Source organism: Brienomyrus brachyistius, chromosome 2, assembly GCF_023856365.1.
Source record: "Brienomyrus brachyistius isolate T26 chromosome 2, BBRACH_0.4, whole genome shotgun sequence".
NCBI lineage: Eukaryota > Metazoa > Chordata > Actinopteri > Osteoglossiformes > Mormyridae > Brienomyrus > Brienomyrus brachyistius.
In genome coordinates, this window is record NC_064534.1 from 15343587 (window position 1) to 15367921 (window position 24335).

Below are 24335 nucleotides of genomic sequence, written 5' to 3' on the forward strand. Positions count from 1 at the left end.
TGTGGAGTAACAGCAGTTATATTTAATACACACACAGAAACACATATGAAACAGCAGCCATTGTATTTCATACAGCTTGTCCATATATTACTTCTGCAGTTGACTTCAATATGTACTCAAATACCAATTTACAAATGCGTTACAATTTTATTCTGCTAGAAATATACAATAACTAAATGACGCCATAAATATAAAATACATTATACAAAGAAAAAAAAATAGTAGATCTCTGATCAAATAAAACAAAACTCTTCACATGGACATTTTGTATTACAAAAATTACAAATAAAATATACTTTCATGTTTGTTTTAAATATCGATATACATCACTGGTGTCCAACCTTTATTCAGAGTGAGAGCCACTTTTACAAAGAAAAGACGATGGTGAGCTGCTGAATTGTGACTGGGGTGTGCCCCTCCAGTATGTTTTGCCAATAGACTAAAAAATGTCTTTGCGATCGACTGGTTGCTGACCACTGATGTACATCTTTATAGAGGCTTTCAAAAAACACAAAACCTTAATTAGTTACGTTTTAATACATTGCTTCATGACGCATGGAGTTCATGAAGCATGGTATGCACTGGGTGGAGCTGTTCACTTCAACATATTCATGAAAGACTCCATACTGATATACAAGAGAGAAAATAACCTATGCCAGGTTATTGGATGATAACCAATTTGAAGCAACCATGCGCAATTCAATGGCAAGAATTTTCCAAGGTAAAACACAGACTAGCATAAATAAATCCATTAAAAAACTCAGAATTTTGAGTTTATATAAATTTAATTTACCATAATAAAATACATTCCTGCAGATTTTATTTTTTAGTGCATTTTGTATAAACACATACAACTTGAAAAATAAACCAATCTTTCATACTGCATATCCAATACAGTGTGACAAAAGGAAATATTTAATAAAAATACTTTTAATCTTTGTAAACACCTAGAAGTAAATCAAGTATACTCAGGAGAAATAGCAGTGAGTGCATAATGTTGTCATCACACAATATGCTGCAATAATTAAAGTCCATCCGCTCTTTATGGTGTCATAAAGGTCGGAAAGATCAATAGCAAACAAATCAATCGTCTACATACATAAAATCCCCATTCTTAATGGCTTTATCAGTGATATTTTCAGCAGTGAGTTTTTGATCCAAATTGAGTAATACTTCAAGAAGGTGATTGATATCTGCTTTCAGACCCTCTTTTTCCATCCATATACGAAGCAGATCATACACCCTGTCCGCATGAGGTAAGTGGTCCACACTTTGGATCTGATTATCACTTAACCCAATTCTTCTGAAGAACCTCTTATGATAGCTACTATCCAGTTCTCCAAAAAGGTCAAGACTTCTCTTCAGTGATTCTTGCCCTAAAATAAAAAAAGGTTATAAATTATGCAATTTATCACTTCAATACTTATACTGTAAATGACCCCAAGTACATTATGGTGGTAAACATACTCTACTATGACTGTCAATTACCAATGTGTATTATCATCATCATCATCATTATTATTAATATTATTATTAAATTCTTTTTCCTGGATTCTTACCATCAAATGGAATAAGCTGTCTGTACTGGACATGTCCCTGAAAATATACAGATGATGTCTTAACACTTTACTTGAGGAGGCACAAATAATTTAGCAGTACACACTTACTTAATTTGCTAATTGACCAATTAACCATTTTTTAAATTTGAATTTTATATTCAAACTTTTGTGGAAAAAAAAAATCATAATTTGATCATAAAAGCATTTTAAAACATACGAGTTGAACAGACAGAGTTATGGGCACAGAGTGTTTAGCAAAGACCAGCCCTTTATATTAGCCCTCATCAGACAAGCATCCTATAGGTACCTGCAACGGGTCTGCCTGGAAAGGAGCCAGCTCATCTGCACCCTGCAGGTCACCCTGGAAGATATATATTCAAAATCAACCAGAAACACCTCAATTGCTTAAATACCATTTACGTTAAATGCATGTGTACTTGTCATCCTCTGTAATATAATAACATATATATTATATGACCTCTGACATGTATGACCTCTGACTTGGATTGTCTTATTATGCATTTTGAGATGGATCATGTATTTACATTTAGATGCTTAGTCGGTATTCTTATACATTTTTATATGAAGGGCATTGGAGAAGGGGAAAAATATTCTATCCATCCATCCATTTTCCAAATCGCTTATCCTACTGGGTCGCAGGGGGTCCGGAGCCTATCCCGGAAGCAATGGGCACGAGGCAGGGAACAACCCAGGACGGGGGGCCAGCCCATCGCAGGGCACACTCACACACCAGTTACTCACACATGCACACCTACGGGCAATTTTAGCAAGTACAATTAGTCTCAGCATGTTTTTGGACTGTGGGGGGAAACCGGAGTACCCGGAGGAAACCCCACGACGACATGGGGAGAACATGCAAACTCCACACACATGTAACCCAGGCGGAGACTCGAACCCGGGCCCCAGAGGTGTGAGGCAACAGTGCTAACCACTGCACCACCATGCTGCCCTGGAAAAATATTCCATATCCTCAAAAAACATTTATTTCATGCAGTAAAAAATGCACAAGTCTTCTATTCAAAAGAGTCCTGTATTTTGGTTTGTTCAGAGTAAAAAGGTGTCTTGTGATTTCTAATGTTTCACCATGTCACTTCTAATATCTTCATAAAAAAGGACGAAATCCCTTCTGATTATAACTCACCGTGTTGGACTTGAAAATCTCACTCGTTTTACATGAAATCTCTGTAATAAAGGACAGGAAGTACAGTCAGATTCTAATAATGGTCAGAGAAACTTGTACTTGTAACCAACATTCAACTGTTTTAATGTACATTGCCCTGCAGAATCATCGGCACTCTTGGCAACAATAAGGTGAAGATGTTAAGACAAATGTTTTTGGTCAATAAACCCAACTTTTAATTGAATTTAACTTCTGATAAAAAAAATAATTAAACCACATAAAACACTACTTTATTTTACATGTATTTTACATTATTGGCAACCCCTAGAAATTGTTATGAACAAAATGTTACTGAAGAACATTCCCACTTGTGTTTTACTTTACTAAGTTCACCTTAGTGTTTCGCAACTCTTAGGTGACCATCCATAGCTTCCCGCTTCATTCATCTCATAAAATTGGGCCTCTGTGACTCATTTATGTCATTCATCACGATGAGAAAGTAAAGAAAATACAACTGAAATGAGACAAGTGTGCGCGCCTTCGCAAAAAATCAGCCAATGGCTATATAAAAAATAAAATAATAGCTACATACCCCAAAAAACCAAAATCCATTATTAGGTTAATAAGTATGAAACGACCACAATGTTAATGATCTGGTCTGAAAGACGACCAGTGTACTTGCCCCCCATGCACACTGAAAAGGATAGGGTTGAAACATTTGGGTTGGTGGGTTGATGGTTATTCAGATTACAACCTGGACCTGAATACAGTGGTGAATCTGAGATGTCATCAGGTGGTTCTTTTCCTCCAGAGGCTCTGGGAACCTTTGTAGGATACATGGTATCATGGACAAGTATCAAAAGATTCTGAATCGAAATCTAGCTGCCTCTATCAAGAAGATGAATATCCAATCATGTCCAAGTTTCCGGTGTGTCAATGATCCAAAAACACACAAAACTGTGCGGCTATCCCAGACCCCTGACCTAAACCCCACCGAATACATGTGGAGTGTGCAAAGGTCAGGACCTATGACCCTCAAAGATCTGGTGTGATTCTGTATTGAGAAGTGGCCTCACTTCCCTCTCTCTATACTCTCCAATTTTATTAAGCATTATAGGAGGGGAATCAGTGCTGTGTTTGCAATGGTAGGTTTTTCCAAAGTACTAAATGCAGGGGTGCCAATAATTGTAGCACATGTGCCTTTGTAAAGGACAAAAAGGAAAACAAATAAAGCTTACTTTAGTTAAGGTTCAATTTCTCTAAAATTGCCAGTAATTTTGGAGAGCACTATACAGGTATATTTATTTTTAACAACTCATAATTTACACTTCTCAATAAAAACAACAAAAATGAAACATACGTGCTTTTTTTAGTTATACAATGGCAAGATATAAGGACAACATTTATGCCCCTTAGGGAATGCAAACTGCAAACCGAAGTATATGGTAGTTACATGGATGCTGAGACAGTTCCACCGATGATTATTTACACTCGTAATACAAAACTGTTGAATTCTCAAATCTGAAGGGTGTTGATTAATTTTCATTAACCACACAAGATGTGCTGGCCAGGAGAGTCACAGTAGTAACTTGAAGTGTGATTATAATCCCGATTTAATTTTAACTAAATTTATTTAATGGAAACTAGACTTGGTTCAGAAAAGCAAAGAGACTGCTACCAATCACTTAGAAAGCAGCATTATTTTAGGATGATTTACTGATGCCATGCATTTGCAGTCCAACCAAACTTTACAGTCTTGCCTAAACAAGATGGTATGCAAGTCTGGTTTTACTAATTAGTAAAACACTAAATAAGTCATGTTTTATCCATAATACAGCTGAATGCCAGGAGGTACAGAAAGCTACATTAATAAAAAAATGTCTGAATATATACAGCCACGGAAAAAATTGAGACCACAGCACAATTTCTCTCATTTCTCAATTTATGGGTGTGCATCTGAATTATGTTTTTTTCGAACTGCAGCCTGGTTCTTCCCGGCTTCTCATTGATAAAGGGCTACATCCTTACTTTACGGAACTTCAGTCCTGCTTCTCGGAGTCTCATATGAACTGTCCTAGCAGTGCACTTCACACCTGCACTTAATGTTTCCCCTTCCTTTTAAAGGTCACTCGATGCCATCCTATGATTCATGAGAACTTGTTGGACAAGCTAACGGTCATCTCTGATATTAGAATGTCACTTCTGCCCTTCACCTGTCTGGCTTCTGGTTGTTCCCAGTGTCCCCTGCTTCACCTTATTTTTGTGTCCTGCTCTCTCAGAAATTTTGAACCTTGAAGCACCCTGTTGCTCAGCATAGCGTTCTGCCAGCAGAACCAGGATTAAACTGGGATTTAAGAATGCACATTTATTTAAAAATATAGAGTGGTCTCATTTTTCCCGTGGCTGTGTGTATATTATATACATTTACACGCCTTCACAGGCATGCATGTAACATTGCATGATGCACTGTTTGGAGTACATTAACCGGCTTATACCATGGTTACTACACATTTGGCTTACAAGTTTGTCCTAATCCCATTTCCAGAAACGTTGGGATATTTTTTAAAATGCAATAAAAACAAAAATCTGTGATATGTAAATTCACGTGAACCTTTACTTGACTGACAAACGTACAAAGAAAAACTATACCAAAATTAATTAAGATTTAAAAGTGCACAGAATATTCCAGTAATACCGGTTTAGATGACTCCACACTAACCAGGCTAACTGGTAGCAGGTGAGGTGTCATAATTAGGTATACAAATAGCATTCATCAAAGGCTCTGTCTTTGCAAGTAAGGATGGGTCCTGGCTCATCCCTTTGTGCCAAAATTCGTGAGAATTGTTAGTCAGTTCAAAAGGAACATTCCTCAACACAAGCTTGCAGAGAATTAGGTCTTGCAAAATGTATAGTACATCGTATTGTGAAAAGATTCAGAGAACGCAGAGAGATCTCAGTGCATTAAAGGCAGGGTTGGACACCAATGTTGAATGCGCATGATCTTCTAGCCCTCAGGCAGTACTGGCTAAGAAACTGTCAAGCTACTGTGACAATTATAGCCACTTGGAAGTACTTCAGAAAACCATTGTCAACACAGTCTATCGCTGCATCCAGAAATACAACTTAAAACTGTATTACACAAACAGAAAGCCATACATCAACTCAATGCAGAAATGCCAGAGAGTTCTCTGGGCATGAGTTCATCTCAGATGGACCAAAAGTCTGTTACACTCTGCACCAAAGATGAAACCGACCATCCAGATTGCCATCAGCGAAAGGTATAAAAGCCAACATCTGTGATGGTACGGGCGTGCATCAGTGCCACGGCATGGATGAGTTGCATAGATGTGAAGGTACAATTGACTCAGAGGCATATACTAGGATTTTAGAGACATATGTTAATATTAAGGCAACAACTCTTCCCGGAATGTCCACACTTATTTCAGTAGGATAATGTCAGACCACATTCTGCAAGGGCTAAAACAGCATGGCTTTGTAGACAGAGTGCATGTGCTTGACTGGCCTGCTGGCAGTTTAGATTGATCTCCTATTGAAAATGTATCAATGCATCATGAAGAGGAGAATCAGACAATGCCGACCATGGACTGTTGATCAGCTCAAGTCTTACATCATGTAAGAATGGACAAAATTTTCTATTGCAAAATTATTAGTTAGTATCCTCAGTTCCAAAATCATTAAAAAATATTAAAATGAAAGGTGATGTAACTTGTTACAGTCATCAAATTCTAACTTTGCGTGTATTTCCAAAATACAATTCAGTTGGCCAGTGAAACTGCAGAAAATCTTTTCTTTGTACTTTTGTCAGTTACATAAAGGTTCACATGAATTAATGAAATCAAAGATTTTTATTTTTTTGCATTTTAGAAAATATCCTAACTTTTCTGAAAATGGGGTTTGCACATAAAGACTAACCTTTGTAGTAGGCAAATTTGAACTAATGACTGGCTAATGACTCTTGGTCTTAGCAATGGACAATTTCGTACTTAACAATGGTGGCTTGGATCATACAGTATATATACAAGAAAAATGTTTAATAGTAGATTAATATTCCATACCGTGCAAACGCTACACCGCAGTATAAGGTACTTTGACTGTATTTTAAAAGTCAATGCTATTTCAGTATTTTGATAAGCTGTGTTGCCATTATACTGAAATAGACTTGTAATCTACTTATTAATGCATTTTCAATTCATAATAGGAGTTGTCAGGATTACTCAATTAAATTTGATTACTCGATTATTTAAAAGCATTAATTAAAATTTTCCTTCTCGATAACTCGCCAATATGGTGAAAGGAAGATGGCGCATAGCAGATGAGAGTCCAAATCAAGGGCAAAAGCTGTGTGGAGGCACTTCACATTAAGATGAATGAAAAGGCAGTGGGATGTCGGCATTGTGCAAAGCAGAACTTAAATATTACCATAGCACAACTGCAATGCAAATGCATCTTAACAGAAGACACTGTGGTTTGACAGACTGACCCAATAATGTGAGGATAGTCATAGATAGGTGCCATTTAGCCTCTCGGAGTGGCCTAACCTGTTTGTCACCACCTTGACTTAAAATATTTCGCTTTATTTACTTTCTATGATTCTTGCTTGTCAAAATAATCTCTGCTAAAACAAAGTCTAGCTCCGTCACTTAGCCGCATCATCTTACAATACATAATAACCATACAATATTAATCATTTGTGAACATTTGGGCTGACTGATATTGGAAAAAGTTTACATTGTGATATTAGAAGTTTCTGAGGTATTTAAGGGTTGAAATTGAACTATAAAGACACTTATATGAGTAACTTATTACGTGCCAGTAGAGACTGTGAAATAAGTCCATGGTGTTGCCATGAGTTGTGCCAACAGACACAAAACAGTGCTGAAAAATCACATGGTTTTGCACAATATTGTGTCTGTGAGATACAAACTATTTCCATAGAGCAGAAGAATGTCTTTCCATGACCAGGTTTCGTTTCCTTTTCTCCTCTTCATTAACCTTTTGTTTAATTTCTCACAAACGCGGCACACGGTCAATCACAGAGTCCAACAGCAAGGATGCGAATGATTATAATTCTCATGCAGAGGAGCATGCAGAGCTCATGTAAAAGTGGCGGCAGTAAACTTCAGACTGATTTTTTTTTAACACATAGTAGAAAATGTTGAAAAGGAACCATCACTAAAATTGCTAAGCTTGCCAAGCTCTGTTTCCAATGACAGAGTAAAAATGTTTAAGTCAACTTGTTGCTGGTGTGAACTCAGCAGACTATTGTGTGATCTTTGCAATGTGACAACTGCAAATGGCGCAACTGCAAATGGCACACTGCAGTAATATTATATTATATAAACAATTACTCTATGAATTGTCAGATTAATTAGTAGATTATTCATTTATTGATATAAATCGTTAGTGACAGCCCTAATTTGAAAAAAAAATAAGTACCAACAAATAAGCCAAATGTGTGGTAACTGTGGTACAAACAAGTTAATACTCTGTTAATACTCTGTTAATACTCTGCAGCCATGCCTTTAAAAATGTATAATGCGCAACTTGTCATGCATTAACCCTTACATACAGTTCACTTCAACTCACCTGTTTCTTTCTTGAAAACTCCTTTTCTCCAACAGATGAAACAGATGGGCAGGGTGACAAAGATGCATAATACTATGACAAAAGCAATCACCCCTATTAAACAGAGGGGGAAAAAAATAAATAAATAAAAAGAATTTTCCAACACTCCACAATTTCAGAAAGCACAAAAATAAAAGTTGACAAAATGCTTCAAAATCTTAATGCACAGTATGGAAGGCTACACTCTAATCTAAAACGTCTGATGCACATTTTAAAGTGTCAAGCTTTTAAATGCATGACGTCATTGAATTAACAGGGAATTCAAAACCCATTATAAGAAAAGGTAAGGAGCACATTATGCAAATACAGTGTCTTTTGTACCTGGGTAAGATCTACCTGAGACAGCGAATGAAGAGGACTTCATTTTGCAGACAGTATTGGAGGTGGCGGTACAGTTTTTCACCTCCTCTTCATCTGGTTTGCATCTGAAACAGTACATCAGTACATAAAAAGGTTAATATTAGATGGGATTTAGAAGTTACCAAACCAAAGTGTCAAGTTAACCCCAGCACTTAAAAACACATTATTAATGATGATGGTACGCAATCTTTTTCAGCCAATCATCAACTACAGCCAACACAACATCAGTACCGAAAAGTTGCTAAGCAAGTTCCATCCACAAGCAGTTACAAAACAGTTAAAAAATAAATTAGATTATTTCTGTTCAGGCATAAAACGTAATAGAAGTTATAGAGACTTGAAATCTTAAGGTCAATGCTACCAACCGTAGGTGGATTGCTGCTATACTTCCGTTCATCAAGGGACTTAGTCCAAACTGCTCAAGTAAAATAGCTAAAAACTATTTTCTATGAATAAAAGCAGCAACTACAGGCCAATGAATTTATGCAGAACGTCAATCTGTCAAGACTGCTACACTGGTATTGTTTTTCCTGATATCGTTAATGCAAGTTATGTGAACATCTAAAATGTATTTCATAAACACGCAACTTGTTAATAGACAATGAGTGGCCACTCGACAAGCTACTCCTATATAGGAACCCCTCCGTTTCCATGGGGTGATATGTTCTAAGACCTACCACTGGTGACTGAAACTGGATAATGGCACACCATCCATAGACCCCATATATAATGAAATTTTCCTGTACATACATATCAAGTTTATTTGATAATAATGACTTTCTGTGCGTAATTTAACATTAAATACCTTGATAATAAAATATATTGTACAATATTATACAGCACAATACTCGAAGGAAAGGAATTCTGTTTTAGCCCAATTCTCAAGGGATGATAGAGCAATGAAAAAAAATATAATGTATCAAGTGATGATGGAGCAAGGAAAATTATGCTTTTTGTAAGTGTGATTTAAAAAAAAAAAAAAAAAAAAAAAAGACACTGTGATAATGTAGCAATGAATGTAATCACGAGAACACTAGAGGCAGACTGGACGAGAGTTCTGCAGGGAACCATGAATATGGTGAGATGAGTCATGTGCTGCACAACTGGCCTGGCAGATTTCACTAAATTACTGCCTGTACTCACTTGGCTCACAGTTTGAAAGTTACAAACTGCTAATTCTGGAATTTTCAGATTTTCTTTTACTGACCACTGTAAACCACATACAACTAAAATCTCAGTTATTGAAGCCACAGATACAACGGTCTCACTGCCATTACTTACTATGTCTTTTGCCTAATGAACAAATAAGTATTATAAAGTAATGGAGCCTAATTGTGAAAACCATACTGCCCATTGCTGGGGAAAATCAATTGGAGATGACCTGCAGCCTGAATAGTCTATTACATCTCATCACACAAATACTTAATTGAATTAAGACCTAGTGACTAGAAGGAAAAATATCACGAATCATTGCTGGACAATCTTAGCTTTGTGCTCTCCCAAAATAACCCGCTTGCAGACAGAATTGCTGCTTCCACACAGAATTGCTGCTTCCACAATAGAACGTCTAAAAACAAATATCCTGTTGAATTTGTCCATCCATTTCCTATGACCACTAATCCAATGCAAAGTCATTGTGAGCCTGAAGTCTGCCCCAAAAGCACAGGGCACAAGGCAAGGCGCACACACCATGCAAGCTATGGACTATGGGAATGGCGTGTATCTCCTGCACACTTTCGCAAAATGCGACAGTTAAGCCATTTCAAAACCTTCTCCTAAAATCACGAAGTATTTGCAGAAACCATCCAATACACTAATGTCTTTTTTTTTTGACCACTACTCCACCTTGTTTGGCTAATCAATAACTCATTGAGTTATTTAACTAATTTAATTTATCTAGTGAGCTGGTGGTGATATTTCACATACACATAGAATGGCTGGGTGCCCCTAAGGAATGGTCCAACAAGATCTCACTAATTTTTTGGAGAACAGAAGAAATTTCTATTGTGTTACTATATTTTCTAATAGTAAATCGTGGTCTCCCCCCCTCCCCGAGAAAACATATACTTACTACCCAGATAACTATCCTTAAACATTCTGCCTAAGGTTTTTCCACAGTGCTGTATCTGTGCCAGCATTCTAACCTACAGTATAACCAGAGTGCCAGCCCCTGAGTCACATTGCGAGACATCAATGTGTGCCATAAAGTGACAGAGTACTGTAGCAGACTGTCATTCCTAGCAAATTCTTAATCACATACCTAAATGGTTCTTACACTACCAGTCAAAACATAAGAACATAAGAAATTTACAAACGAGAGGAGGCCATTCGGCCCATCAAGCTCGTTTGGGGAGGACTGTAATAGCTCAGAGTTGTTAAAATCTTATGTAGCTCTGATTTAAAGGAACCCAGGGTGTTAGCTTGCGCTACACTAACAGGAAGACTATTCCATAGTCTAACTACACGCTGTGTAAAGAAGTGCTTCCTCAGATTCATTTTAAAATGTTCTCCTGCTAATTTCCACTTAGTTTAAATACTAGAACTCGTGGACCAAATATTGAAATTGCCGTTTGGCTGAACAGCATCCAGAGCTGTTAGAATCTTATATACCTCATGTCCCCCCTTAGTCTCCTTTGCTCGAGGCTAAACAGATTCAGCTCAGCTAACCTCTCCTCATAAGATATTCCTCTAAGACCAGGAATCATTCTCGTAGCCCTACGTTGCACCTTTTCCAAGGCAGCAATGTCTTTTTTAGGGTATGGCGACCAAACCTGCACACAATATTCTAGGTGTTTTTGCACACCAAAGGTTTTTGCCTCTTTTCCATGTTTCATAAATTCAGACTTTTTTTTTTATTCTAGTTAAACATTGCAAAGTTGAGTGAACAGCTGTAAATGAAAATACAACAAATTTATAGCACAACAATTTCTTTTATAGCATGAAAAGAGTATGCAACAGTGCATGTCTGACATCCTATTAGCTAGTTATGTGGTGATGGCACAGTCAAATTCTAGGCTGTCCTTTAAATTTAAATGCACTAGGTAACCATTTCATCCCATGAAACAGAGCAGTATTTAATGTCCCTTGTAGAAAGAATGCCTAGAATTTTCTCTGCTGTTATAACTGCTAGAGATAACTTTGATGAATCATAGAAATGACAATTTCTTGTCAGTAATGGTACTCAAAATGTGAACATACTGTAAATATATTTGTTAGCAAAGAAAATTGAACATTTCATAAATGTAAAGTGAGTAGCATGTATATGTAAAACATCACAGTAGGTGCAAAAACCTTTGACTGCTAAAAGCATATGCATGCTTACAACAACAAAAAACTGTCACTGAACACGTACGTGAATGTGAATATTGAGTGTATCAGGGACTTACTTTAAACATTTCATGCAAACCTCACAGGCTTGGTCAGGAACACAAAATAAACCTGATTTACACTGGCACTCTGTGTCCTGGGTCGAGATGCAGCTCTTGATCATATCTTCGTCTGTAGAAGAACACAAGCATGTGTGTGCAGTTCGTCTCACATCCACCGGGAAGAGAGAAAGACAACCATGGAAAAGCTCCCTCGATGGCATGGTGGCTTTTCAGAAGTTCACAGGGTACGACCTCAATCATTACTGTGAAAGCTGCGAAGCCGTCACAGTAATGCACAGATAACACATTAAGGATTGACCTGTATGGCCAACAGCAAAAGATTTAGTCTGAAATATGGTATAGTTTTAAAAAGAAGCAGGCTGGGGGTCGTTACACTCCATCTCACAGCTAATCTTCTTGAAAACCCTTTACCCAAGGGATGCAATCATTTCTTTTGACGGTACAATACGGAGGGCACAGGACGGGGGCATTACCTATATGACACTTCTTACAAGGGAGGCACTGTGTCAGGCCATTGGCGTGCTCGGTGTAGGTCTCGTGTGGGCACGGCTCACAGGTCCCTCGTGTCAAATCAGCTGCGCATTGCTCCTTAACATATTCTCCTGTAAAAATATGTGAACTTGAATCTCTTTCTTTAAGATTCCAGGTAGATTACCAATAAACAAGCGGTGTTTACATACCAGCAGGGCAGTTCAAGCAGCAGTGATTTTCATGTTTGTACTCTAGGTTTTCTTGGCAAGAGACATGTCGGACTGTTCGTTTCCTTGGTGATGCAGACGCCCCAAAAACCAGCATAAACAAGAACACCTAAGTCATGGGATATTTAAGGACATGTAGATAGTATGGAGACAGGGGAGAGAGCACAAAAAAAAATCATTTTAATCTTCATTGTGATATGAACTAATCGATACTACATATAAACTACACGGCACAAAAAAAAAAAAAAATCATGGAATTTCTTTTCAATGGGAAGAATTCACAGGTTGTAATAAAATTCACATGCATGCAAAAATACATGTATATACATAGATCACTTTTTCTAAATTAGGTGTCCCAACACAATTTTTATTTCCTTAACATGCATTAGCCTCAGCCATATGGTGGCTTACACAGAAGCATAAATGATATAAATGCAAAACAGAATTTCAAAGTGATTTGAGACTTCACATGTGTATCTGAACATATCATCCCAAAATTTTACTCACTGCAATAGTTCAACAGAGGTCACGACCTGACAATTTTCACAACATAACTCTACAGTCATGCACAAAAGTGGAGCAGACCACTATTTAATTTATCGGTATCAGAGAACAATCTCAGGAGCCAACCAGGCCAATATCAAGCTATCAATTTATTAGACCTGCTTTTCCTACGCAGGTCACAGGTCACCAGTCTCCTATCCACACCCCCCTAAAAAATGCTAAGGTGAACCGGAGTTGCAAAATTGTCCATAGGTATGAATGGTGTGTCTGTGTTTTCCCTGCAATGGGGTTAGGGCCCCAACCAGAGTAATTCCCCGTCTTGTGACTGTAGCTTCCGGAATAGGCTCAAGACCCCCTGTGTGACCCTGAATAGGAAAAGTGGGTACAGGAAATGGACCCCTGAAGTTGTATTCCTCAAGAAGACATGGGGAAGACATACAAACTCCACACATGGAGCTAGTATAGAGGCTTAAACTCTGCTTCCAATGCAACACTGCTAACCACTGTACCACTGTACACCCCCCATGGAGGCCTATATAACGAACATAAACACCACTACCTAAAAAGCATGTTTTATAACATGACCCATCCAATGCCATACTTTCTCAACCCCCCTCCCAATGGACACAATATTTACTAACCTGTTCAAACTACAGACAAAACTAGGGACGCAGCAATATGCCGTGCTCAAGCACTCGAATATGTCCTCGCAACAATGGGCCAATGAGTATAACTGCATTAATGTAAAATTAATGTATCTGCAGTACCACTGTCAAACAAAATAAAACAAAATATTTGCAGTATGGAAGTACTTCAAAGTTTACAAATAAACCAAAGTACATTATCCATGTACTATTTTTTTCCCCAGCTAAAAAAAAAAATTAAGTGCTGCGTGTGACGCCCGGCCCGTCCGCTCCTCGTGTGCCACGCCCCCTAATTACCCACGTCTGATTTCCTGATTGTGCCCAGTCGTGTCTTGTTTTCTGCTGCCCTGTTCCTGTTTTGCATTAACCCCTTGTCTGTCATTGATGTCTGTTGCCGTCCTGTGTTCCCTGCCTCGGATTTCTTTATTAAAACCCCGTTTACCCCGTCTTCAGCCTGCTTGCCTGTTCCTGCTCGCTCGCCCGCCTGCACGCTCACCGAGCGATCGCGAGCTACCCGTGACACTGCGTGTTTGCTTGTCTGTGTGTGTGCATGGGAAATCATTTATCAATATTATAAATTTATCCCAGTATTTTTCAATTCAAATATTACTTTTTTTTTTTTTTAAAGAGATCTACCAGCCATATTGGCGAGTACTAGAGGCTGAGCACTGGTACTTGTACTCAGGAGATACTGTTGTACGATAGTAATCGAAAGGCAATGAAATTCAAAAGGGGCAAAGCAAAATCGAGCATCAAAAAAGTAACGAAAGTTAAGCACAGAGTATTTAGCAATCATACGAAGCAAAACAAAGTAACAGTAATGCCCTACTTTCTTTACTGTCTGGACAGGCATTTTACAGGAAATGATAAAATGCAAATCAGCCTATCAGACAGAGGTTTGGGATGTGAGGTTGGGAGCAGGAACATAATTTTTTGCAGATGATGCGTTCCTGTTGGTTTCATTGAACTGTCACCTCCTGTGTGCACTGGGGCAGTTTGTAGCCAAGTGTGAAGTTGCTGGGATGAGGATAACCTCAAACAAGTCTGAGGCTATGGTTCTCAACCAGAAAAAGGTGGATTGGCCCCTCCAGGCTGGGGCCGAGTTACTGCCTCAAGCAGAGGAGTTCAAAAACCTCAGGCTCTTGTTCACATGTGAGGGAAGAATGGAGCTGGAGATTGACAGGTGGATTGGTGCAGCGTCAGCAATTATGTGGACACCAGTCAGAAGAGAGAGAGAGCTGATAATCAAAAACAGCCAACTAAGGTGGTTCAGGCACCTGTCCAGAAACCCCCTGGATGCCTTCCTGGGAAGGTGATTTGTACACGTCCAACCAGGCGGAGACCTCAGGGCAAACCCAGGATTATAGCTCTGGGCTGAGAGCCACTAGGTATCCCCCCGAGGGGCTGGAGGAGGTTGCTGGGGAAAGGGAGGTCTGGGCATCTGATGCTCCCATGACCCGGATAAGTGGCAAATAGATGGATGGATGACATTATAAATGGAATGAACATCCTCATCCTCAGGCTGAAATGCAACCCTTTAACTAGTTTTACAATATAAGGCAATAACTGCCCAAACTTTATCTTAATGCACCAGTACTATCAAATAACTAACAAAATGAACACAGCCTTTTATCAGAATGTTAACACACACTTGACAAAAAAAAAAGATTAAATATTTGTTCTCACTTGCCATGGTCTATTTATACCTTCTTTTGTTCTCTTTTAAATCTGACATGTATGTGCATGAAGAAGATTAGAACATGAAATTAGTATTTTATGTTATTTGTCTTTTTTATTGTCTGGTGCAGTCAAACTTTTCAGTAAGATGGTTAACTTGGGTATTATAAGGCCAATACATAATATAATTTCACATTTTTAAGCCAGGAAAACTATGGATCAAATTTTTAGGCGGAGTTCACGCAATAACTGACATACTTTTCTGATGAATAATTGCAAAGCCGTGACAATAGGAGAGATTTTCTCCATATTGTTGAACACTGATCCTTCTCAGTGAAGGGATGTTATTAATTCTAGAGAGTTAACAGGACATTAAATGCACGCGAGGACTTTCTTCTTCACAGGGAAAGGCATGTTATATGATTTAATTAAGCCACGAACTGCTTTGTTTTCTTATTCGTAGCTTAATTACCTTTAGAAACCGACAGAGATATGCACTTCAATGACAGAAGTCAACACTAATATACAAGGAATACATTATTTCTTAAGGAGTTGAACAGTGAATCCTTCTCTAACCCTTTCTGCTTAATTTTTCCATTCATCACTATGCAACAGTCATAAACGACCATCACTTAAGTCTTGGATATCGACAGACCACCACTGTCTGGAGATGATGCGCATTTCTACCAGTATATTTAGGGATTTTACCCATTAAGAAATTATGCCAAAATATGCGCAAAACACAAAATTCCCAGTCACTAAACCCTTATTGTACTTGATCTATGGCAACTGTTATTAAGGTCATGCCATGTTGTTGTTAAGGTCACTCCATTTTAATTCAACAAATGGCCTTTTCCCTCACCTTTTTTGGTTTTGATGAATTTTAGTGAAGCTTAATTAATCACAAACACACGCACGCACACACACAGCAAAAAAAATAGATATTTGGCTCAGAAGACCACATGTAAATTGATATTCCATACATGTGATCAGAGTAATACTTGTATGCCAACAGCAGTAAAAGTCCCATGTAAAGTGGGCTGCAAAACTTCACCCTGGACTTCATCTTGTAAGACAAAGGGGAAATTCTCTGAAAAGTCCATCAAAACACATTACATATTTTAGGTGCACTTCAGGTACACTTTAAGCTATTTCAAAGAAAGTAGGACCGAGATTAGTGTGTCATTTTAGTGATCTTTTTCCAGTGTCGTACCTCCCACAATCCTTTTACGAAAGACAAGTAAAAGTCCTGTCCAGTTCCGTGAAAGGAAATACCTCTCCATACATGCCTTCTGAGGTTCAAAAAGAGCATTTTTAAAAACCTCTTAAAAATGTCTATGATTACTTCTCATGAAGTAAAAGGTCAACTTATATATAACTAATAGACATTTATTCAGTTATTTAAAAATTGACGTAATTTTTGGCTACTTGCAGTATATAACCACACTTAAATTTTTTGCTCAAAGGGAAATTAAAAAAAGAATAATAAACAAAAAGACATTTCTGACCTTTGGGAGATATGTGCAATTCATATATCAAATTTAATCAAAATCAAAAATAGAGAAACCTTTTTTGGAAATCTGCTGCATTAAAACGTAATTGTATATTAAGCGCAAAAGGTCATACCTTTTTATATGCACGCCGCAGACCCAGATGTGTAGTGGTGGGTATATGCAGTCATACGCATATACCCACCTCTGAAAAAACGTTTTTCCCCGTATACCCACCTAAACTTGTCTGAAATCAGTAAGAGGAGATGCCCGTATACGCAATTATACGGTATAACAGTATAACCACCTACCAAGAATTAACGCCACTTCTCTGAACACAACCATTACTTGCGATGGAGCCCCCAAAAAACTTTTAGTTGAATTAAAATGGAATGACCCATTATGGACACATTATAAGATTGTATACCTTTTTACATGCACCAATTCAAGCTCAAATTAGTCTGAATTCAACTGTTACAATTTTTGTATTTTTGTTCAATCATGGTGGCATTTTAATTAAACACGAGACAGCTTTGCATAGCCGGAAACTGTCGTAATTCATATATTGGTATCGTATATTTCATATTCTCCAGGGTACATGTTTACTATTCTTTAAGCATGGACAAAACCTAAAATATCTTAAAAACATGTTTCGCAAGACGTACAGCGGGGTAGTAGACTCACGTAACGTAGAAATAATACGCAGAATATTATTAGCAAAACAAAACTTAAATCGTATGTAAATATTAACCAACATAAATCAATGTAACTAAAACGGAAAAGTTGCCGACAGTTTTGTAGGAACTATCAACAACGGCGACTCACTGAAGTCTCCCTACCCTGATTATAATTAAATGGATCATGTTACTAATTCAATGCATTTAATCGAATACGTATCAAATAATACATTTAAACTGCATTACATAATGCCTTTTAAAATGAGCTAAAGCCTACTTACCATATATTTGTCCCTCATTATAAATCAATAGCCGTAAAAATCAAAAGTGCATATATGCAAAAACATCTTTAAAAAACACAACAAATATCTGGATATGCCATTAACTAGAAACAACTGTCTAGTAGTTGCCTAAATATTATCACCAATCTCAAAATAATACAACAGACGATTACGCCTTTCAGGACTAAAAGCCGGGAAGAAAAGACTTTTTACAATTCCGGGTCCTGCCTTTAACTACACCCTCTGACGTAGGTTGGCATTCCTGAGCAGATAACAAGCCTGGTGCTGGACAGCCGGCGGGAACTTCACCCATTTATCTATTTATATATTTGCTTGCATGTTTTAGTAATATATATATATATATATATATATATATATATATATATATATATATATATATATATATATATATATTATTATATATAACTATAATAATAATAATAATAATACTTGTAAAGATCAGAAGTGGGCTACTTGTATAAAGTAGTAAGACTACAATTGCCCAGTTGGCGAAATCCCGGTGTCATACTGAATCATTGACTGAAATTATCCCGTTTCATTAGATGGTGTTTGCGTGTTTGTGTGTGTGTGTGTCTGGACATATTTTTTCTGTCTACAACACAGGTTAGCATTGTATGAAATAACATATTCAGTGGCAAACGAGTGATATAGTTGTTTAACAGAAAGAAATGTTTTCAAATAAGGTATTCCTTCACTTAATTTTAATCAAATTCAAATAAATCTACTTTATAAAATGTGTTTCCCAACATGGTTGCCCTAGAGTACCTTACATTTACAGGTGCAAACATGCCCAGCACACCACACAAGCCAAAAAACCCAGAACATAATAGAACAACAGAATTAAAGGAAAAAAAAAACCTAAGGCCTGGCAATTAGAGGGAGAAAAAACCGCTTGGAGTCAGAGGCACATGCAAATACCAGCAAGTACTTCACTTAATTACTTAATGCTTTTAATGTCCAACTTACTAGATCGAAACTGCTTAAATGCTTGTCCCCTCTCTAGAACACCTGCTTCTGATGACTTGATGGCTCTGACTAAATTAACTGAATATGCAATTGCTTTGTGATGGGCTGATATCATGGTACGAGGGAACATCAGGGCACAAGCTCTGGCATATTCTGGCCTGAATGTGGATGCGTGGTTAATAAAAGCAGATCAGAATTAAACCACCAATCAGGCTTCAGAGCAGCAGAATTAAATGAAAATATACCTGTACTGGTATAGCCTGACAAATATTTACATTTTTTTTTCATTTGTAAAAGATGCATATTATGTGCTTAGCTTTAGAAAGAAATTCTAAAAGTATTCAATGCAGTTGAATATTTGGTCAGAGAAATTCAGGTTAAACAGACTAGTATCCTGACAATACTCTTTGCCACTAGAATTGCATTCATTATATTTAGGTACTTCCTCCACATTAATCATTTAGAACCTGGTTTTATTGCCTGATGGTTTCAGTTGATACTTTTCTTATTGATTCCTGTGGGGAAATTATTTTTATGGTTCCCCTAACTTGCTCTTTGTAGGCTAGAGTAAGCTGGCTGCGAAGGGCTGCCACCTGCTGTGCTGCCCAGGGAGCTGAGGGTTAAGGCCTTGCTGAAGGGCACACAGACGTACTGAAGCTGGCTTTGAGAGGGGACCTTCTGATCACAGGCACACAGGCTTAGCCCACTGAGCCCTGTGCTGCCCCCCCCTTTTTTATATTGATACTTTTTAATTGATACTACAATTGATAATTGTATCATATTAAAAGTATGATGGGTATGTGTTTGTCCAAATCACAGTACATGTACATTGAGTGTAAATAACATTAGGAAAAACTTCCTAATATTGAATTGCATCTCACTTTTCCTTCAGGAAAACCTTTAATTGTTCTGGGTGATGGACTCCAGAAAGTGAGGCAGATACTCCTTTGAGATTCCAGTTTGTTTTGACTCCAGTGCTTCTCACTCTGGTGTTAAGTTGGCTGGAGGACTGTTCCAGATACACGTGGGACATGGGTGAGCTTAGAGTATTACTTTAAGAGACACAATTCTTTAACCTATGTTCTTACTTTCACTAGCAACTACTGACTGAAGAGAATTTAACATTCTAAGTGATAACTTTTGAAAGAGTGATAATAGCTTTTGCCTGGATTCTCATGGAAAAAACAGGTGTCATAAATTTTTTATCTGCTCATTGTACTTAATACTGTTATAATGAGGTCAAATGAATTGCTGTAGTCAAGTGTGTAGTTTTTAAAAACGGATGTAAAGATAAATTGTTACAAGAATAATATAGCGTGCAAATAAAAACTACAAATAAATTAACAAATGCATTAAAATAAAATTAACAAATGTCTGTACACTCTCAAATGAATTTCTTACAAGTTTTAAAAGTTTGTCTTAAAAGTTTTATAAATTTTGTGAATTTTCATGTGCTGTGATCCACATTGTTTTACGGCACCTATAAATATTTTACTGGCTTTTGTGATAGTGCTTGATATTTAATTATACAATATTTCAGTCTATTTTAAGCTGGTATGGAAAATGGATGGATGGATATACATTGATGGGTGGATGAATGGATAGATTTTTCGATAGATTTTGGAACATCCATCCATCCATCCATCCATCCATCTATTTTCCAACTCCTCATTTTAGTCAGGGTCACGGCTTTTTGTTAAATTTTCTCAATACTAATATAGCGTAATACTGCAACATTTTAAAGAACCGAAATAAGGAACTTACGTTTTTCAGTTGTAAATTGATTTATGTTTCCTTATGGCAACTTCTTGCAACACTTGTGGAAAAAAATCCCTATCACACGGAATGCAATACTTATCAGAGTTTGAAAGCCCTTCGCAGTGAGTTTCGGTTAGAGTCTATCTAACAAAGCAGTTGTCTGCAGGCTTGCGATATCCAGTGTTGCATTGCTGCTGAGTCACTGTTCATGAACAGTTAAAAATAGGAAGGAGGATTCCTGATATTATTCACTGGCTTGTTATTTCTCATTTCATTTAAGCAGTAATATCACTGACCTGCTTCTTGCCCCTCTTGCAATACCCTTTAGTGTCAAGAATAACAGCACTGCCATGGGCACCTCATATTCAGCTAGTTTATGGACATTCTTGCTCTGTCCTTACTTATTCCACTTTTTTGCAGCTAATGAAACTATGTTCAGTTTGAGAAAGGCATAGATGTTCTTATGACCCCAGGGCAGTTTGACTGAATCTGGAAAGACATTCATGTTTCAGAATGAAGTAAAAACTTTTGAGAAATGTTAAGGCCTTTCGTTCCTTTTATCCATGCTGATGCTGCCGCAATAAAACACTGATAAAGCAGGACTCTTTCAAATATGATGCATTAAAGACCCCTAGTTATTAACAATAGCTAACAAAGATTCTGTAAAGGAACGTTTAATTTTAGTTCCGTGCTATTTTTCTTGACAGGATGTGATGATTTACAAGATGTTTCAATAATGATAAAGTCTTGTGATCAACTGATTTTTCATGCAAGACGAAGGTCCAGCACAACTGAACCAAGAATAAGTTATTTCAGTGGGTGTAAATTTCAGGACATAAGCTAAATGGTTTATCATGCTAATTGGATCATTACATTACAACCGAGGCCACAGTTTGAAAAGGCTGGTGTAGGGCTGCATCTGAAGACTTACTGTGTACACCCTACTGTGCACATTCTTTCCTGCCATGTCATTTCTTGGCACACTTCTTCCTGTGGGAGTTTGGGATAGCTGGAATAGCACAGCGGCATGCTGCTTGGCATCAATGTTTACATTATTATTTACCGGCTCTTTCGCAAACTATTTGGATGACTTCAAATAAAAACAAGCATACAAATAAACTGTATAAAATGATGTCAATTTCTGATCTTTAGGCATAGAAAACGTCATTGGGAATGTTCATGTCACCCTTTGGTAGGTGAAGGACAAGTCAACAGTCTGTGAGAGCATTTATCCCCGTTATATGTGGAAAATGGTCATTTCTATAGCATGACTTCAACACACAACCTTTAAAAGACACAATAAGCTGAAGAGATTGACTTCACCTTTCGCCACTGAGAAGCAAAACAACTTTTTCTAAAGCGGAGGGCGAGCTCTAACTGTCCCTGGGAGCTTGTCTTATCGTTCGCAACCACAATTGGCCGTGTGTATCTCTTCAGCACATGAGCTTCCTGTTTATTTTGTCATGGACTGAATAACATGTAAAAAGTGGGAGGCTGGCCAACCTCTCATCTCACTGGATGATAACTTACCAATGACTGCAATACTATTACTGGAGGGACTATCAGTCAATGGTGTAGCAAAATCAGTGACATTCAACAAATCTTACAACAGGCCAACATATTTAAAAAAAGTAGTTTCAAATTGTAGATGATCCAAAATCTGAGATATACTTAAAAATGTAATAAGTTTAAATATTGAATTTAAAGGCTATGAAGGAACTTAAGTTACTAGGGAACTTTGATAATGTATCTGTTGTACAGGGTGGCACACATTAAGACATGATGATGTCCTTTCAGCAGTAACCCCAAAGTTGAAACGTTTCATAAACTGTACATAATGTCATACAATACCCTCTACTGTATAATTTAGTATTTAAATTAATATATAAAAGGCTGTTTTAAAGGGTACGTTGCACACTCTAAAATAAACTAGAACACATGGCGACGGGGCCAATATCCGTTCTGACTTCAGAAGATAAGGACATTTTTGGTACTGTTATTGTCATAATATTTGATGGCTCATTAGCGCCATCATGTGTAAACTTTCAATACAAAATGTTTTTATGTATAATGTATTTTAAGCTTTAATAACTAATACTAATTCATTGCTGTTAAATACAGAAAATCCCCGTGTAAGTGGCAGACCTGTGAAGCCTTGAATATGGTCATGAAAACTGAAAAAAGAAGCACGCATTCTTCCAGCTACCGGGGAAAAAACACACACATCACAAGACACACTGACAATAACTAAAACTAAACACTGAAAATGATCTGAATGCATTTAAGTAGGAACATGAAACAGGACCAGTGGTAAAATAACACTGGAAAACTGGCAGAACAGCCATCCTGAACAGCCCAGAATGTAGCGTGGTCAGTTTTGAATGTAAAGTTTAAATAAAACAGTGTATTTTATTATGATAGTCACAAGTAATGGCAAATGTTGTTCAACTGTACATTTATTTCTAAAATATGAACTTTAACTGTACAGAAAATATTGAACATGTCCATAAGCTTAAATTCAATACACCACACAGCTGCCTTGGCAATATCAAATATTTATGTTCAGCACTAAAGATGCTCTAGCAACATCTTCAGTTATATATTTGTAAATATGGTTTAATGTTGTCCTTTTGTTCCCAGACCCATGTATACTGTACAATGTTCAATATTTACAGTAGTACAAGGCACAACAATAGTGACGTAAAGCAAAGGCCATGCAAGATGTGGGTAGATAGGTGTTTGTAAATGTAGAAGCAAATTGTAATATGTGTGTGTGTGTGTGTAACTATATGCACACACACACACACACACACACACACACACACACACACACACACACACACACATACAGTACTAGTCAAAATTTTAGACACGCCAACGCACCTACAAAAGAGAGCACTAGTGTTGCATCACATGACCCAGGCACCTGACCTAAATGCAGTAGAAATGATGATGCGCCACTTTGACCAGTTAGGGAAGGAAACGCAGTCAATGAGTGGTCAGCACATGTATATGTGGGACCTCCTTCAAGCCAGCTGGAGATCATCCCAGGAGGCCGCCTGATAAAAATGGCTTAGAGGAGAATGTAGGGTCAGCCAGTACCTGGAGCTACTGGGGTTAAGGGCCTCGCTCAAGGGCCCAATGGTCAGATTACTCTGCAGACCCAGGATTGGAACCAGCAACCTGGTCCCAAACAACAGAGCCCCCCCCCCTCTCCCCCACCCATACTTTTGTCCTTATATGTTATATTATAGTGTTGTTATTATTATAAAATGAAGAGCAGAGTACAAATAATCCTTTTTATGGGTAGGTGTGTCCAAACTTGACTGGCACTGCATATGTAGTTGTACATGTGTGTGTGTAGGTGTGTGTGTGTGTGTACACACACACATATATATATATATATATATATATATATATATATATATATATATATATAGTGCTGGAATAAATAAAGAGACCACTCCATATTTAAGGAAAACTAAATAAAAATCTGCATCTGTAAATTCTGGTTTAATCTCAGT

The 24335-nt window shown here is 37.5% G+C and overlaps 1 protein-coding gene across 3 annotated transcripts; it reads right to left on the reverse strand.

Moving 5' to 3' along the window:
- hdr (hematopoietic death receptor) lies at positions 1–20924 on the reverse strand. Of its 3 annotated transcripts, none has more exons than XM_048990786.1 (10): positions 20818–20924; positions 12776–12902; positions 12569–12697; positions 12093–12204; positions 8668–8771; positions 8308–8400; positions 2722–2762; positions 1867–1920; positions 1560–1596; positions 1–1376 (listed from the first exon to the last, which is right to left on the reverse strand). In XM_048990786.1, the coding sequence occupies exons 2-10, from the start codon at positions 12888–12890 to the stop codon at positions 1084–1086; spliced, it is 978 nt and encodes a 325-aa protein (XP_048846743.1). In that variant the 5' UTR covers positions 12891–12902; positions 20818–20924; the 3' UTR covers positions 1–1083. The 3 variants fall into 3 exon arrangements, with proteins under 3 accessions (XP_048846743.1, XP_048846734.1, XP_048846740.1); XM_048990777.1 differs by lacking the exon at positions 20818–20924 and adding an exon at positions 18067–18280; XM_048990783.1 differs by lacking the exon at positions 20818–20924 and adding an exon at positions 18067–18279 and having other exon boundaries at positions 8683–8771.
- Between the last annotated feature and the right edge of the window lie 3411 nt (positions 20925–24335).

Excerpts from the sequence above, each read along its gene's own strand:
- hdr (XM_048990777.1), bottom strand. Across the intron at positions 8,401-8,667 it reads CTCAGGTAGATCTTACCCAG|GGGTGATTGCTTTTGTCATA; the intron begins GTACAAAAGACA and ends TCTGTTTAATAG. Across the intron at positions 2,763-8,307 it reads AGTTTTCAAGAAAGAAACAG|AGATTTCATGTAAAACGAGT; the intron begins GTGAGTTGAAGT and ends CCTTTATTACAG.